We start from the raw sequence: 16,029 nt of genomic DNA, 5'->3' as shown, positions 1-16,029 counted from the left end.
GAAGACACTTCCGCCTGTAGGGAAACAGCTGTGGTTGGCAGAGGACTCAACCTCTCTCCAGTCTGATGCCACTGCCAGGCGCTGGGGTCTCCAAGCTCCCTGTACTTTTGTCTGTCCTGTCTCTGACTCCTGGGCCAGCAGCTTTTCACTGGAACTGGGAAGGATCCAGAAATCTGGACGAGGGGCAAGCCTCTGGGGTCCAAGGTTTCCAGCCCCAGGAGGCCCAAGTGGAGACTACCAACTGGTCTACACTCCACGTGGAAACGGAGGTGCCAAGAGCCCTGAATTTGAGGTAAGCTAGGGCTGAATGAATGGACTTCCATTTCAGGGTCACCTGACTTGCTCTGGCCCCCAGCTCTGTACCCCGAGGTGACCAAGAGGGCTCTGTGGGCAAGTGAGGTTGGATGATGAGAGCCACCCCTAGCTCAGAATAGTGTGGCCCAGCTCTGAGAAGATGGTCCTGGGGCCCTGCCTAGCGCTGTGTGGCTCTCGGGCAGGTCACCCACCAGAGACATCAGCATCTCCATCACTGCCCTGGAGTGAGGTGGGGATTAAAGGAGAAATAGGTGCCCAGCAGGGAACCAGGCCCCGGGAATATCTGCCGTTGCCCTTCTTCCCGCTGTCTGTTGAGGTGTCCGGCCGCGTCTGATGGTAGCTGTTTCAGGTTGGCTGAGGCTTGGACAGAGCACTGCAGGCCATTGTTTTAGGTGTGGAAAGTCAGTCTGGATCCACTGAGGGTGCCTCTTGCTCTCCTGGGTGGAGAGGTGAGGCAAGGAGGTTGGGTGGGTGTGAACACAGACAGGGAGGTACAAGCACAGAAAACCAGGAGAGCCGCTGGGCCTGAGGGCAGTGAGGGTGCATGCAGAACCCACGGAGGCTCCTGCCCAGTCCTGCAGCCGGTTCTGCAGCTCTGGCCTTTACTGGAGAGGGTGCTGGTGGTGACTCCAGAAGACCTTCTAGTGATCCATTTGCCTTCAGTTTTTGAATGAGGGAAAAGGCTGGTTTGGCTTTTGCTGTTGTTTTAACATTATTTTTATGCCAGGCATGGTGGCACACACCTTTAATCCTAGCACTTGGGAGGCAGAGACAGGGGGATCTCTGTATGTTCGAGGCCAGCCTGGTCTACAAAGCAAGTTCCAGGACAGCCACAGTGGTAACATAGAGAAACAACAAAAAGGATGGATTTCTATTAATGTTAATTATGTGCATGTCTGTCTGCACGGTGTGTGCACATGAGTACAGGTGCCTACAGGAGCCAGAGGTGTGAGGTGCCCTGGAACTGGGGTTTCAGACAGTTGTGAACTGCCTGACATGGTGCTGGGAATTGAACTCAGGTCCTCTGGAAGAGCAGCAAGAACTCTTAAATGCTGAGCTGTCTTCGTCTCCAGCCTCAGATTTTTGTTACTGGTATTTTTCTTTTTTGAGACAGGATCTTGCCATATAGCTCCAGTTGGCCTGGGGCTCTCGATTCTACTGACCCAACCTCCCAGGGCCTGGGGCTCTGGATTCTCATGTCCCAGCCTTCGGACTTCTGGGATTTCAGACTTGATTCTCCATGCCCAGCTGAGACAAGGTCTGGCCTGGAACTTTCTCTTTTCCAACCTATGCTGTTGGTTCTTCTCCTCCATGGTTCTTGTCACCCCCACCCCTGCCTGAGATGGAAGCCAGGCCACACACATGCAGCTAGGTCCTACCCCTCCTCCCCTGGTTCCTGTCTTAAACTCTGTACCACCGAGCCCTCACTCTCGCTCCGCTCCGTCCTTCTCAGATCCTGACCTGGGGGCCTATGTTGCAGGGAACAGTGAGGCTCCCTGATGATGCTAGGGGTCCCTGGCCCAAGCTCAACCACCCAGGGCTCATCCCCTGCTGTGGGTCATAGGCTGAGGAAGGAGAGGGTGATTGGGAGCCTGGCGAAGGGTGAAGAGAAGCTCAGAAAGAGTCCAGCTGGCATAACTGGCCTAGGCGAGGGCTTGTGCCCTCTGACTCCCTGGAAACCCTTCGCGCAATGGAGGCAGGAGATATATCTGAACTTCCCGGGGAGAGCCTGGAGCATACTCTCAGGGTACCTCCTGGCATTCCCACAGGTGCCTTCATCTTTCATTGAGAATCTGTGAGCTAGCTGGGGCTGTTCCGGGTCATAGGTCATGGTGGAGACCTGGAATTGTCCCTGGGGCAGCACATTTTTCTCCTCTGAAAACTTATCTTAGCAAAGAGACAGGAAACAATTGCACTTTTTTCCAGGCCTCTGCATCCCTAGACGGACGGCCCATCTCCTGGGTGGGGGCTCTGAGGGGGCTGGGAAGGCAAAATGTGTAAAATGTCTGTAGGAGGGGAAGAAAGGGGCTTTGTGTGAGGCAGGGGCCCCAGCCATTGGTCAGATGTAAGGCCCTCGGCCACTCCCAGAATGCTCCTTTTCCTCCCTGGGGAGGGCCATGATTGCCAGCCCAAAGCTTGCCCCACTGGTCTCTGCAGCCCCTCTGCATCCTGGTACCACTGTGTCCAGGCCTCGGGGACTGAGGTCCCCGGAACCACCCAGCTTCTGAAGGTGCGGGCCAGGCAAGGGGAACCCCAGGTGTCAACATGTTTCTCTACTGGAGGAAGCGGGGTACCTATGAGCTAGAGACCCTGCCCCGTGACCTGACCCAGCTGGAGCTGGGGGCCGTGGAACGCTTCTCCTGGAGCTCAGCTCTGGATATCATTGAGGACTTGGAGGGTAGGTACAGCCATTTCCCTCTGAGGACTTGGAGGAATTGTGGGTACCTGGTCTGCCTGGCCACTCCTGCTGGCCAAAGCCTGTGGCCTGCTGGCTGGGCATGTGTTGCTGAAGATCACTTGCTTGTGGTGGTGTGGGGTCCCTCTGGAGAGCCACCGCAGGAGGGACAGGGCCTCAAATGTGATGATCAGATGGTAATGAACGTGTCAAAGTGCTCCATCCTTCCGGGTGGCCAGCTGGGCACGCCTGCCCCTCACTAACCTTGGAGTCTCAGCTGCAGAGCAGTGGTAGCAGTGGCCACCTGCCTTAGTTGGGCCAAGGCTCTGGCTCTGCCCTATCCCTTCCTCCAAGGCCAGGGGCTGAGCTTTTCCAGAATATTTCTGATCTAATTTAGGGATGTGGGTTATTTGCCATGTTATCCTCCACTTTATAAATACCTAAGCAGAACCATGGTGAGATTGTGGTCCTCAAGAGGCCTGGCAAAGTTTTGGGGTGCTCAGCTCTAGGGCCTTGGCATAGTTGGGGACAATAGTATCCCTGGTGCTATCATGAGAGGCTGAGAGCAATTCCTGGGGTGACTGGGTGGATCACCTCCCACAGTGGCAGTCAGATAGGGCCCAATTTGGGCAGGCTGTGATTGTTGTAATTGCCGGTCTAAGTTCAGCAACCTCGATCCGCTCTGGACTGGTTCTGTGGGCCTGACCCGTGATCTGTTCTGGCTTGGTTGCTGGAAAACAGTCCTGGACCACAGCAGCCAAGCCAGAAGCTGATGACCAGCCCACAGAATGGCTGGGTTCCAGCTTTGGTTCATTTACTTTTAACCCCATGCTCTGGGAGGCCAAAGCAAAGAGAGCGGGAGTCTCACAGGGACATGAACTCCCCAGCTTGCCTGGAGTCCTCTCACGAGACTGTCCTGTGTCTAGAGGGCTAGGTTAGGCCTTGGTTCTGCCATGAGAAGTTGGGGGAGCCATTGGACCACATGGAGGCATGAAAAGTGTGTTGGACAGCCCTCCCGCTGCCCCCGCTGTCACTGCTGGGAGGAGACGGGTTTCTTGCCCATGCTGGCCCGAGCTCTGGGCTCCATTAGAAGTGTGTCCAAGCGTCTTGAGCAGTGGCCATGCTGCCTTGAACATGGGTCTGTGAGGAGCATGGCAAAGTGGCAGAGGAGAAAGGATGCAGGGGCAGGTGTGGGGAGAAATCCGCAATCAGAGGGTGGGGTGGAGCCAGCTGCGGGAGGCCCATCTTCTTCACTAGTCCTGCTGACCGTCAGGTTCCGTGATACCCAGTCTCAGGGAGGCTGCAAGCCAGGGAGACTCAGCAGGAATGGACTGAGCTTCACGGGCACAATGGTGGCAACTGCAGTGTGCCGAACCTCCTTCTCTCCAGGGTTCTCCTGTCTCTTCTTTGCCTAGGGTGTTCTCTTGCCTCTGGGGTTCCATAATGACCAACTGCCTGCAGTTTTGGGTTCCTCAGACACACAGACCCCCCTAGCTGACATTCCCTGGGTGGGCTTTAAGCCCTGGTCCTGAATCTTCATGCCTATCCTCTTGGGGCAGGGCTATTCTTTTGGGGCCTTTATTCTGGTGAAGCTCCGTGAGGTCGTACGTGACAGCACTCAGATGTACCCTCAGCCCAAGCCCGCAGCTGAGGCTCTCCCGCCCACTTGCTCCCAGGTCCAGTTCTCTGTACGGTGGGCAGAAGTCCTGGCGAGGCACTAACGGCCCGTGAGATGATCCCGGGAGGAGCTAAGGCAGCTGGGTGGGAGAACCAAGGCACACAGCTGTCTGTGTGGGCTCAGTCCTTTGCTGCCAGTCAGCCCCTGGCCTGGACCCACGTGGGTGGGTATTAGGTCCTGGAACCAGCCAAGCCTGGTCGGGGGTGGGGCCCCTCCATGGCGCACGGCTGTCCAGAGTCAGAATCTCAAACTCTTTCTGCAGCCTCTCTTCCTGTCCTTCTCTCAGTTCCTCCTCGGAGCCTTAGGAGGAAGCCCACAGCCGGCAGATGGACAGATGAGCAGGGACCCATGGCAGCCTCGGGCAGAGGAAGTGGCCAATTGGCCACAAGTTACGTGCCGAAACAGTGTGGACAGTTTTCCTAGCCACAGGAAGGAGTTCTAGATGTGTCTTCCCACCTTTGACTGAGCTTGAGGGGCGGTGTGGGTGCGGGGTGATGGTTAGACTCTGGCACCCGGATGATGGCAGCGGTGAATCTGGGCTGTAAGCAGGAACTGCATTAAGGCCCATGGCCTGTGCTTATTCCTCCATGGGGTCCGCATTTAACTAACGCACATCCCAGATTCCCACAGCACAAGGCTTTGCAACCTGTGGGTCATGACCCCTTTGAGGGGGGGGGGTCACATATCAGCTATCCTGCATATCAGATATCTACATTATGATTCATAACAGTAGCAAATTATAGATATGAAGTAGCGACAAAAGTAATTTTATTGTGGGGGGGGTCACTACACCATGAGGAACTGTATGAAAGGGTCGCAGTGTTAGGAAGGTTGAGAAACACTGCCATAGCACTTTGGGAAGGGGCTCAAGCTCACTCTTTCTTTCTTTCTTTCTTTCTTTCTTTCTTTCTTTCTTTCTTTCTCTTTTTTTTTTCTTTTTGGTTTTTCAAGGCAGGGTTTCTCTGTGTAACAGTCCTAACTGCCCTGGAACTCACTCTGTAGATCAGGCTGGCCTTGAACTCACAGAGATCCACCTGCCTCTGCCTCCCGAGTGCTAGTATTTATTCTTTTTTTTTTTTATGTACATTGGTGTTTTTGCCATGGGTGTGTTGAGTCCCATGGAATGGGAATTACAGACAGTTGTGAGCTGCCATGTGGGTGCTGGGAATTGAACCCAGGTCCTCTGGAAGAGCAGTCAGTGATCTTAACCACTGGGCTATCTCTACAGCCCCCCCCCCCACGGGGCTAGTATTAAAGATTGTGCCACCACTGCCTCTCACGGGTTCTATTTTCTGACAGGGTTTCATGTATTAGTGATTGGCCTCTGTCTTAGTGTTTCTGTTGCTGTGATAAAGCACTGTGGTCAAAGACAACTTGGAGAGGCTGGAGAGATGGCTCAGAGGTTAAGGGCACTGGCTGCTTGCCCCTCCAGAGGACCTAGGTTCAATTCCCAGCAACCATATGATGGCTCGCAGCCATCTACAATGAGATCTGGCGCCCTCTTCTGGCATGTAGACATACATGCTGGCAGGATATGTATGCATAATAAATAAATCTCTTTTTCTTTTTCTTTTTTAAAGCAACTTGGAGAGGATAGGGTTTATCTGACTTACAGCTTGCAGTCCATCATCAGGGGAAGCAGAGGCAGGGACCTGGAGGCAGGATGAAGCAGCGGCCGCGGAAGAATGCTTCTGTTGGCTTGCTTGCCAAAGCGCGCGCTTTCTTATGTAGCCTAGACCACCTTACAGTGGGTGGCACCAGCCCTCCCATAGCAATCATTAATTTAAGAAAACGCCCTACAGACTTGCCTACAGATCATCTGATGGCGGCAGCTCCTCCACTGAGATGTCCCCAGGGACATCTAAAGCTGATGTTGGCACTGACGTCTCCCTCCGCCTGTGGGTTTCTGGGATAGGCGGCTCTGCCACACCTCACATGCAGGGCTGGGAATTGAACCCAGGACTTCCTGCATGCTCGGCGAGCATCCTACCAGCTGAGTTGCATTCCGTTTCTCCCTTAGGCTTTTTGGGATGCCCAGACTGGGGTCTGCTAGCGGGAGTGGCAGATTATCCAGGCCAGTGGTCACTGGTTCAGGGCACAGCCCTCTGGCTTCTGGCCTATTCTGAGACAATTTTTGCCTTCTTCAGCCTTCTCAGTGTGTATGTGTGGGGGAGGGGCTGGGGAGTACTGCATCCCGTCAAGGATTGGCCCAGTTGCTCAGGCATAGATAGGCCTCTGGGAGGGCAGAGCTAGCGTGGGAGGGGGCATCCAAGGTCACAGCTGTTTCCTGGGAGGGGCAGCCTTTTGGTGGTCCGGCCTGGGGCTGGGAGGTAGTGGACGGGGAGGCTCATCTGTGTGCCAGCCCCTAGATGAGGGCTCTGCCGGAGAATTTGAGGACAGGTGCGTTTGTGTTAGCCCGAGGCCCACGGGGAAAGAAGGAAGGCGCTCGTTCATGCTGGAAGGATCATTTATTTTTGTTTAATACCTAATTGTGCCGGGCACAATGGTGGCTCTGTGGACTGATGGTTAGGGTCAGGCTTGGAGTCCTAGAGACAGGCTGGTTCCAGTCTCATCGCTGGCTGCCTTTGTAACCTTAGGGGAGTTTGCTTGTCTGGAGTGACTCAGTCTCTTCATATATAAACGGAGGAAGTGATCACGCTTTCACTCTCAAGTGTTTGAAAACAATTCTACCCAGTAGAACTTTTTTTTTAGGTTTTTCAAGACAGGGTTTCTCTGTAGCTTTGGAGCCTGTTCTGGAACTAGCTCTTGTAGACCAGGCTGGCCTCGATTTCAGTTTAATTTTTAAATTATTTATTTTATGTATGTGGGTGTTTTGCCTTTCTGTTTGTGTGCTGCTTGTGTGCCTGGTGCCCGCAGAGGTCAGAAGAGGGCACCAGAGTCCCTAGAACAGGAGATTACAGAGCCTGTTGGGAGCCATCGTGTGGGTACTGGGAATGAACCCAGGTCCTCTGGAATATCAGTCAGCGCTCTCAAGTGCTGAGCCTTCTTGCTCTCTCTCTCCTTCTTTAACTGCTTTTCTGTATGGTACATGTATGGTACATAACTGTATGTATTATATGCATGTGGAGGTCAGAGGTTGATGTAAGGTATCTTCTTCAATCATCATCATCATTATCATTATTATCATTATTATTATTATTATTATTATTATTATTATTATTATTATTATTATTATTTTGGTTTTGAGACAGGGTTTCTCTGTAGCTTTGGAACCTGTCCCTCCGCCTGCCTCTGCCTCTTGAGTGCTGGGATTAAAAGCGTGCATCCCCAGTGCCTGGCTGAAATTTTTTTCTAGAAAGACATTGTTTCCGCTAGGCATAGTGGGGTTTCAGGATAGTTGGAACTAGATAGAGACCCTGTCTCAAAAAACTAAAACCCAAACCAAAACAAACATCATTGAAATATTTTACCTTCTCCCCCAACCCCACACTAAGTCTTCAAGATGGGTTAAGGGACTGGGAAAGTGTTGTATCAGTGGCAAAGAACACTTGCTGCTCCTGCAGAGAATCTGAGTTCACTTCCCGCCACCCAAGCTGGCAGGCTCACGCCCTTTTCTGGCCTCCGCAGGTATGTGTGCACATATGTGCATAAGCACACAAACATATACATACATACAAAATAAATTATTTCTTAAGGGATCTTGTTCGGGTTGCATATACACAGGGCACCCGAGTGTTGAGCTTGCCTGGGCTGCCTCACTGCAGGGGCCAGTGGCTCCCATCTGGGACTAGCAGTTGCCACAAAGGTTTGACTGTGAAATGAAGCCTTCAAGGGAGCAGGCAGAATTCCCTTCGGGTGCTCAACACGTGAGGGCTGCTCTGGGAGCTATCTGGAGAGGACGGAGAGAAAATAATAGGTTGCTTCAAAGGCACAGCCCAGGACAGGGGGCGGGGCAGGTCAAGCAGGGAGATCCACCTGGATCTAAAATGTGTTGCAACAGGGCAGAAAACAGCATTCCTGAGCCAAGAAGAATGGGCAAGACTTTGTTGGCCAGTGCAGAAAGGGCCTTAAAGAGAGCTCTGGAAAGTGCCCAAGTAGCCCTGGAGGGGCTGGTGTGAGCCACAGGGTGTAGCAAGGTCTCTGGATGGGGGCAGTTTGAACCAATCTGAGACAGACACCACTTGAGAACTGGAACCTTCTGGAATATGGATCTAGAGCTGCCAGGCTCCTCTGGTTTGTCAAAGGGAGCCAACAATCTGGATTTTTATGTAAAATCTACTGACTTTTCAAAGTTGGCAACCAACTGAGATTCTTTTGAAACCTTGTGCTCAGCCAAACAAAACACGTCTGCGGGCTCTGGCTTCTGCCTAGTTCTGGTAGAGAACGTGCTGCGGGGTGGGGAGGGGGGGGGTAGTGGGGAGCCAAAGCTGGGTGTCCTGTGACTAACACAGTGGGCAAGAAGCTAGTGGGCTTGTTTCCTGGCTGAGGGACCCTGACTTTCCTCAGGCTAGCAGGAGCCAGAGGAGCAGAAGGTCAGCTGGGTCATTTCAGACTCAGGGAGATGGTCTCTAGCGTGGTGGGGCTGGGGGTCAAGGAAGAGCAAATTCAGAGTTCCAGGTCTGCCTGGGGCCAGGTTAAGGTACAGGAGCCTTGGGTAAGCTCAGGACAGGTAGCAGTGGCAGGCCTCCTCATCCTTTCTGCCCCGGTTCTTTGCACTGACCAGTTTCTCCTGAAAGCCCCCTTCTCGCTGCTTCCCAACAAGCTTGAGGCTTCTTGTCCACCCAGACTGACTCTCTAAGCCCTCAGGGCCCAGTTCAAACTCTCATGAGAACAGATCTAATTGGCCAAGCTAGCTAGGCTAGGTGGCCACCTTTGCCCAATCAGTGTGTTCAAGATATGACAACACAGAAGGAGGTGTCCCCTCAAGTCTCCCTCCAGGCCCACCCTTTCCACCTGGGTGCAGGGACAGCAGATTTCCTGGAAGGGAGGTCATGCTTGCCCTGGGCAGGGTTGGGGGGCTTATCTGTCTCTCTGCCTGCTCCCTCAGACAGACCCGGCACCACTCTGGGCCCTGAGACATGCCAAAGTCCTTCTCCCATGAGACTTTGTCCTTTGAACATGAGCCCAGGAGGCAAAGGCCACAGCACCCAGAAACATGAGTGGAGGACACGACACTGTAGAGATGAGATCCTCAGGCTGTGGCCACCACAGTCCGTCCGGTGGCTCGTCCTGGAACAGGTGCAGCAGGACTTAAAGGGCACATGGTTTCTGGTGGCAGAGGAACAACCGAATGTCCCGAGTAAGGAGCCAGATAAACAGAAGGTGCACATCTGTAATCCCAGCTTCTAGGATGAGAAGCCAGGATCGTCAGAGATTCGAGGTCATCTTCAGCCTTTTCATGAGTTCAAGGTTGGGCTATATAAAACCCCGGGGAGGGGGTTGGGGAGAATGAATAAGGACTCGGAATTCTGAGGTCTTTGGGGTCAAAGGATGCTAGAACCTGACTGATATTTTAAGAACCCAGAGGCCTGGAATCTTCCAGGAGCAAACTCCTTGGGCGGGGTGCATGGAAGTCCCCCCCCCATGGCTGCTGTAGTTGTGAATGTTGTCGAGTTAGCTAGCCCCTGAAAGGCAAGGCTGCTGGGGTCAGCTGGACTGGTGACCCAGGTAGCCTGGTCAGGGTCTTCTGAGGGTCAGTCCCACCTGTGCGCCGGGACAGGCGACCTGGCCTGCTGGACAGCTGAAGAGGCAGAGACTCCGAGAAGGTCCGTGCTCTGTGGTGTGTGGCTGGACCAGAGAATGTGAGGCAAGTGCAGGGATGGTCTCAGAGTCTCTAGAGAAGCCTGAGGGGCGGCTGCAAAAGCTTTCCTCTCAGCCTCAGGTTACCCTGCACCACAGCCCTTTGCCCCAGGGCCTCTCCTTACCCTGAGTTTTTGTTGTTCTACAAAAGTCCCCCTTCTAAACAGGGTGTGGTGGCCCACACCTTTAATCCCTGCGCCTGAGTTGGGTGGAGAAGAGCTGACCTCTGTGAGTTCAAGGTTAGCCAGAGCTATTTAGTGTGTGTGTGTGTGTGTGTGTGTGTGTGTGTGTGCAGCACGTGCTTGCAGATTTGCCAAAACACGCAGGCAGAGAGGCCAGAGGACAGTTGGATTTCTCCTTCCATCTTGGGTTGGGGGGTCAAGGATGTCAGACTAGGGCAGCAAAATCCTTTATCCTGGGCTTCTTAAACAAGGGTTTAAAAAACGCTGTCCCTGTGGGAAGTGTGGGAGTACACGCCTTTAATTCCAGCACTCCCGAGGTAGAGGCAGGTGGATCTCTGTAAGTTCGAGGTTACACAGTGAGTCTCCGACTCAAAAACAACAAAACAACCCAACAATAAAAGCTGTTCACCTATTGGTAATCCCATTTCCATAAACCATTAGGGGAACCTTCCTAACTAGCCGGTGTAGTGGTGCTCCCGAAAAAACCCAGCCCGTGGGGGCCTGCCGGGTTGGGAGGGGCGGTCTCTGAATGCTGAGCTGCTTGGGGGAATTTTGCGAAACTTAAGTTCTGTGTGTTTGCTGAGCTGGGGACACTAAAACCACAGCAGCTGCCGTTCAAGGAGGCCACCCGCCCCTGGCCCGCCCACCTCCACCGCGTCCTTAGACCCAGGGACCGCGGGTGGCAGCCTTTCGGAATGAGTGGTGGCGCGGCATGGAGCAGTGGGGGTGCGTGTGTGTCGCCGACCCGCGTGTCTGGGTGCAGGAGGCGCCTTCTCCTTGGAGGCACTTCCGGCCTTAGCAGCAGCCCCCGCTGCCACCGCCGCCGTGCGGCCCACGATGCAGGAGGCCGCGAGGAATCGGGGCGCACTAGGCGCGCGCGCGGCCGTCCGTGGAGAGGCCTGCGGGGCGGGGAGTAAGGCCGGGCCTGGGACCCCACCTGGGACACACCCCGTCTCTGGGGGAGGCGCCGTCGGGGGCCGCCGGCTCCCCGCCCCCCGCGGGCCGCCCCGCGCTCCTCCCACCGCCCACCTGCCCCGCCCCGCCTCGCGCGCCAGGCGGCCGCGGCGCTCGGTTCCCCCGCTCCCGCGCTCGGCTCCGGGCGGCTCGGCGCCATGGGTGAGTGCGACCCGGCGGACGTCTGCTCCCGCCCTGCAGGCCGGCTGGTGGCCAGAGTGGTTCGGAGGGCTCCGCGCGGGGTGGGGGCCGGGCCTGCCCCGGGGAGGGCCTTGCTGGAGCCCGGTGGACGCCGGCCTCTGCACCCGGGGCTGGCTGCAGCTGCCCTGCCCTCGCCCCTGCCCCCTCGCTGCGGCGCCCCAGCCTCCGAGAAGAAAAGGCATCAGCTTGGAGGGGGCCAAACTCATGGTCAGAGATGGACAGCGGGGAACAGAGGTCGCCCCAGGCCTCGGGAAGGGAATGTCTAGCTTCAAAGGGTCTGAGTTTAGTGAACTAGGCTAGGAAGGGCATCCTGGACCCTTGAACCCCTCTTCCCTCCCCGTGGCCCTGCCTGGAATAGCTTAGAAAGTCTGGGGCCCCAGGAAATCATTGAGTTACCCCCCTCCCTCTGGTGGGACTGAGGGAGGGAGTAGCTGATTTCCAAGGACTCCCCCCTGGAATCTGGACAATTTCCCCAGGGAACTGCACAGAAAAGGGCTCTGCAAACAGATTCCCCTGCAGATAAGTTGGCATTTAAAAGAGAAAAGGACACTGACTTCCTTTGAAGGCAGGATTGAGCAGTCTGCCCTACCAGTCCCCTGGTCTGGAGGCCACCAGGGCCCAGGGGAGGGTAGGTCCCCGCCACCATCCATGAACTGATGCCCTCTGCTTCTCCACAGAAGACCAGAGCCCAGCAGAAGAGAAGGGGCTGCGCTGCCAGAACCCAGCCTGCATGGACAAGGGCCGGGCTGCCAAGGTAGGGGACTGGATAGCTTGGGGCACGGAGGACAAGTTTTCACTTCCCAGGACATCCATGGTCTCCTTGCCAGGGCATAGCGGTGCCCTCTGGATTCAGGGTGGCTGGTTTAGGAAGCGAGAAGGTGTCCATGGCGAGGAACAGTGGAGTGGGGGGACTTTAATCAAAACAAGATCAGCCTCATGGGGTCCTTGTCACTGCCTGAGAAGATGGGAGCCACAGCGGAAGGGAAGCGGTCCCCATGGTTTGCTTCGGCACCTGGCCGCACTTCAGACCTGGACGTTGTTCTGGGGTACTGTGGGGCTTGAGTACAGCTGTGGAGATGGCAGAGGGAAGGAGAGGGGGGGCTTGGATAAACTGAGAAGAAGGGAGCCAGGGAGAGAGGTGGCAGCAAGAATATCTTTTGATGCCCTGGGCTCCGTGCCACACGTTTTCTGTGCTTACCCAAGGCTGTGGCAGCTCAGCAGGGAAGGTATTGTCACCCTGCTTTCCAGATGAAGATACCAAGGTTCGGAGAGGTCCTGTGACTTGGACAAGGCCCCACAGCTCCTAAGAGGCAGCCCCTTCCCTGCATACATTTGTGTGACAATAGCTCTTGAGAGCTGTAGCAGTTTGCTCCTCTCTTTTGGGGTAGGTCCTGGCCTCAATCCCCTCACCTATGGACTAGGTGAGGAAACTGAGGCTCAGACACGTGAAATGGTTGGCCTATGAATACGTGGCCGGCTAGTGGTAGCCTGGGGATCTGAACCCAGGAGTCAGGTGTGCAAAGCCAGCGCCCACGTTCCTACTGCCATGCAGTTTGGCCCCGCCAGCTGTGGGGGAGATTTAAAATGTCGCCCCACCGCCACCATTCATCCGGCACAGGAGGCCCATGGTCAGAAGGAACATGAGGACTGTTCTGGGGGTGGAAAGAGAAGGGGGCGGCCTCCAGTTGCCGTGGTCACCAGGCAAGGGGGCGGCAGTGATGTCAGATACAATCTGCTGGCACAGGTGGTGCCTGGCATTGGGCTCTGGTGTTGGCTGGCTGCCTCTCCCCCAGACTGGCAAGCAAGCTGGCCAGTGCTCCCTCAGCACATCTGCTGGGAGCCTGAAGCATCTGTCCTGAAGGGGTGACAGAGGGACAAGACACACTGTCCCACCCCCCCACAGGGCCCCAAGTGGCACGAGAAGAGGGCTGGTCTCAGCAGCTGGCCCTCTGTAGCCTTCAGACCTACCCTGGCCTGCTGGGACTCAGCTCAGCTGCTCTGTAGCTGTGGGGTCATCTCTGGCAAGGAGAGGATACCCTCACGGAAGTGGAGGTATGGGTGGTAACAGGAAGAAAGCAGGAGTGGACCAGGGAAGGGGATGAGGTAGAGAGGAATGTGGAGGCAGAGAGGACAGGGACTGGGTTCCGGGAGAGAATGACAAAGATTGTTGTTGGTGCCTTGACTTAGCGCTGTGGTGATGTACCAGGTGCCGTGGAGAAGCTCAGGCTCAGAGAGGCAAAGGAACCTGCCTACATGGTGGAGCTTGCCCCAGGGTGAGGCTCTCTGAGGACAAGGTCTCAGTCTCCAGCTGCACCAGGAGCTGCTAGCGGGAAGGCCGTCTGCAGACAGGGCTGCACCTGAGTCTGGCGGGGGCTCCCTTGGGTGCTGGGACTTCTGAGATCTGCCTCACCCCTGCTTTCCGTCTCTGGAACTCACTGGAGCCGGGGTAACCATGGTGGTCTTTCTTGAGTCAACTCTGGTCCTGGGAATAGGCGGTGTGGAGACAGAACAGAGTGAGCAGGGCAGGGGCGTTGGGAGAGTGTTCAGTCGTAGAGGACAGACCCTGAAGAGAAGGAAGGTGGGCTGCATTAGGAGCGCTCTACGTGTCCTGCCCTGAGTGGCAGGGCTGTATGCCGTGGAGACCCTAAAGAGACGTGCCTTCTCCCTGTCCAGGGTGAGGATGCATGGCTCATACCGTTGCATGCCAGGATTTCTTTGCAATTGTCTGACCCTGGGCAGGCCAGCGCACCTCTTTCAGTTGTCCGGGATGAAAAGAAGCCCCTTGTGTAGCGTGCTTAGCGCAGTGCCCGCCGTGCATGCCACGGCGTACGAGAATGCTCGATGACATCGTGGACTTCCATCCTTATGTGTGTGTGTGGGGGGGGATTCAGCAAGCCTGTCTCCCAGGCTTTGGGTGTGCCCTCTGTCTCTCCCTGAGAGAGACTTCACAGGGCTCCATACCAGACTGCCCGACAAGTGCATATTACACACTGGGGGTGGGGGGTGACCAAGGCAGGTGAGTGTCATGGGATAGCCATGGGGCGGTGACTGATGCCCTGTTCTTGCTGGGCCTCCTTGTGGTAAGCGTTCTGGTAAGTCTGCTCCACAACTTGGGTCATAAGGGGACATGGCAGAGGGCCGATACTGGACCACTGAAGGATTTGGGAATATTGACGTAGAAGCTGTGTTTGCTCAGAATCCTGTGCTAGCCCCAGCGTGTGCCTTGTGCCAGCAGCCCACTCTGGGTGGTAGAGGCAACTCCATTTCCGCAGAGTGACCAACACGCTGTGGTCAAGGCAGGGCCTGAGCCTCAGTCAGGACTTCCTGCTCTAGGGTCCCAGACAGCTGCCAGGGAGAGAGGCGATGCTCTCTGCTTTGCTCTGTAGGGCCTGGATAGAGAGGCGAGATTTGATTCCATATAGAGATGTTTTCAACGTCTGGAGCTGTTCCTTCATTGTCTAGTCATGAGCCCCCCCCCCCCCCCCCCGTCCTTGAGCGTATTCAAGCAGATGAGGAGCCTAGGATTGATGGAGTGGGTATAGATATAACCCCAGAGTTCTCTCAGTGTTGTGGAGTGGAGAGAGTAGGAATCTGGGGTCGTGTCCAGGTGAAGGCCTGTGTACTCAGGGCCGAAGGAGCAAGTGTACTGCACCTGTGATGTCCCTGAGCAGGGGTAGGTGGGATGCCTTGAGCAAGGTGACAGGATTGGCCTGTTCTCTGGGCAGTGCTTTGGGAGAGAGAGGCAGGATACCAGCTTCCCTTGGGAATGGCCAGGTTTGGGGGCTTTTGGAGGTGATGGTCCTTTTAGAGGCTGGTCAGCTATGAGTGGGTGGTGGTCCCGTCACTGCTGAACAGGGCAGGACCAGAGAAGCCGTGAGTGTCGATTGCCTGGGCTGTGGCTAAATAATCTGAGGGAAGCAATTGAAAACTCGGGGCACCTGCCCAGCGAGTAAGATCAGAGGAGAGGAGTTGCCTGGTGGCGTCCAGTTCCACAGAGACAGTGCTGGTAGTTGGAACCCCAGCTCTACCCTTCTGGGGTAAGGAAAGAAAGGTTGGGTTGTTTGTTCCACTGTGGCTCTCTATCTACCCTCCAGTCCTAAGTAAGTTACAGGATGCTGAGAGAGGAGAGCTACAATCCACCCAAGGGTGACAGGCATGGGCCAATTGCAAAGGGCCTCAGCCAGGCATGATAGTACATGCCTGTAATTATAGTATTCAAGAGGTTGAGGCAGGAGGATTATTGTGAGTTTGAGGCTGGCCTAGGATGGATACATAGCAAGACCTTTTATTAAAAAAGAAAAAAAAAGCAGGGCTAGAGAGATGGCTCAGTGGTTAAGAGCACTGGCTGCTCTTCCAGAGGATCCAGGTTCAATTCCCAGCACCCACATGGTAGCTCACAACTGTCTGTATCTCCAGTTTCAGGAGCTCTGGCACCCTCACACAAACACATGCAGGCAAAACATCAATGCACATAAAAATAAATCTTTAATAAATAAAAAAGCATAGAGGAGAGGGAGACTGGAGAGATGGCTCAGGGGTTACAG

General features: G+C 55.2%; 1 protein-coding gene across 6 annotated transcripts in view; it reads left to right on the top strand.

Annotated features, from left to right (window-relative positions):
• The first annotated feature begins 276 nt into the window (after window positions 1-276).
• The window catches only part of Plekhg5 (pleckstrin homology and RhoGEF domain containing G5), a 43,416-nt gene continuing 27,663 nt past the window's right edge, over window positions 277-16,029 (top strand). The window contains exons 1-2 of one of the 6 annotated variants that reach the window (XM_050153238.1): window positions 277-292; window positions 12,163-12,239. In XM_050153238.1, coding sequence (XP_050009195.1) covers window positions 12,216-12,239 — 24 coding nt within the window. In that variant the 5' untranslated portion in view covers window positions 277-292; window positions 12,163-12,215. Of the gene's footprint in view, window positions 293-9,530; window positions 9,759-11,343; window positions 11,447-12,162; window positions 12,240-16,029 lie in introns of those variants that run through there. The other 5 variants (XM_050153237.1, XM_050153236.1, XM_050153234.1 and 2 more) reach the window with 5 other exon arrangements.

The sequence above is a fragment of the Alexandromys fortis genome, unplaced genomic scaffold (genome assembly GCF_014885135.2).
Source record: "Alexandromys fortis isolate MF-2015 unplaced genomic scaffold, M_Fortis_MF-2015_v1.1 scaffold_88, whole genome shotgun sequence".
NCBI classification, from domain to species: Eukaryota; Metazoa; Chordata; class Mammalia; order Rodentia; family Cricetidae; genus Alexandromys; species Alexandromys fortis.
This window is presented reverse-complemented; position numbering and strand designations above follow the sequence as displayed.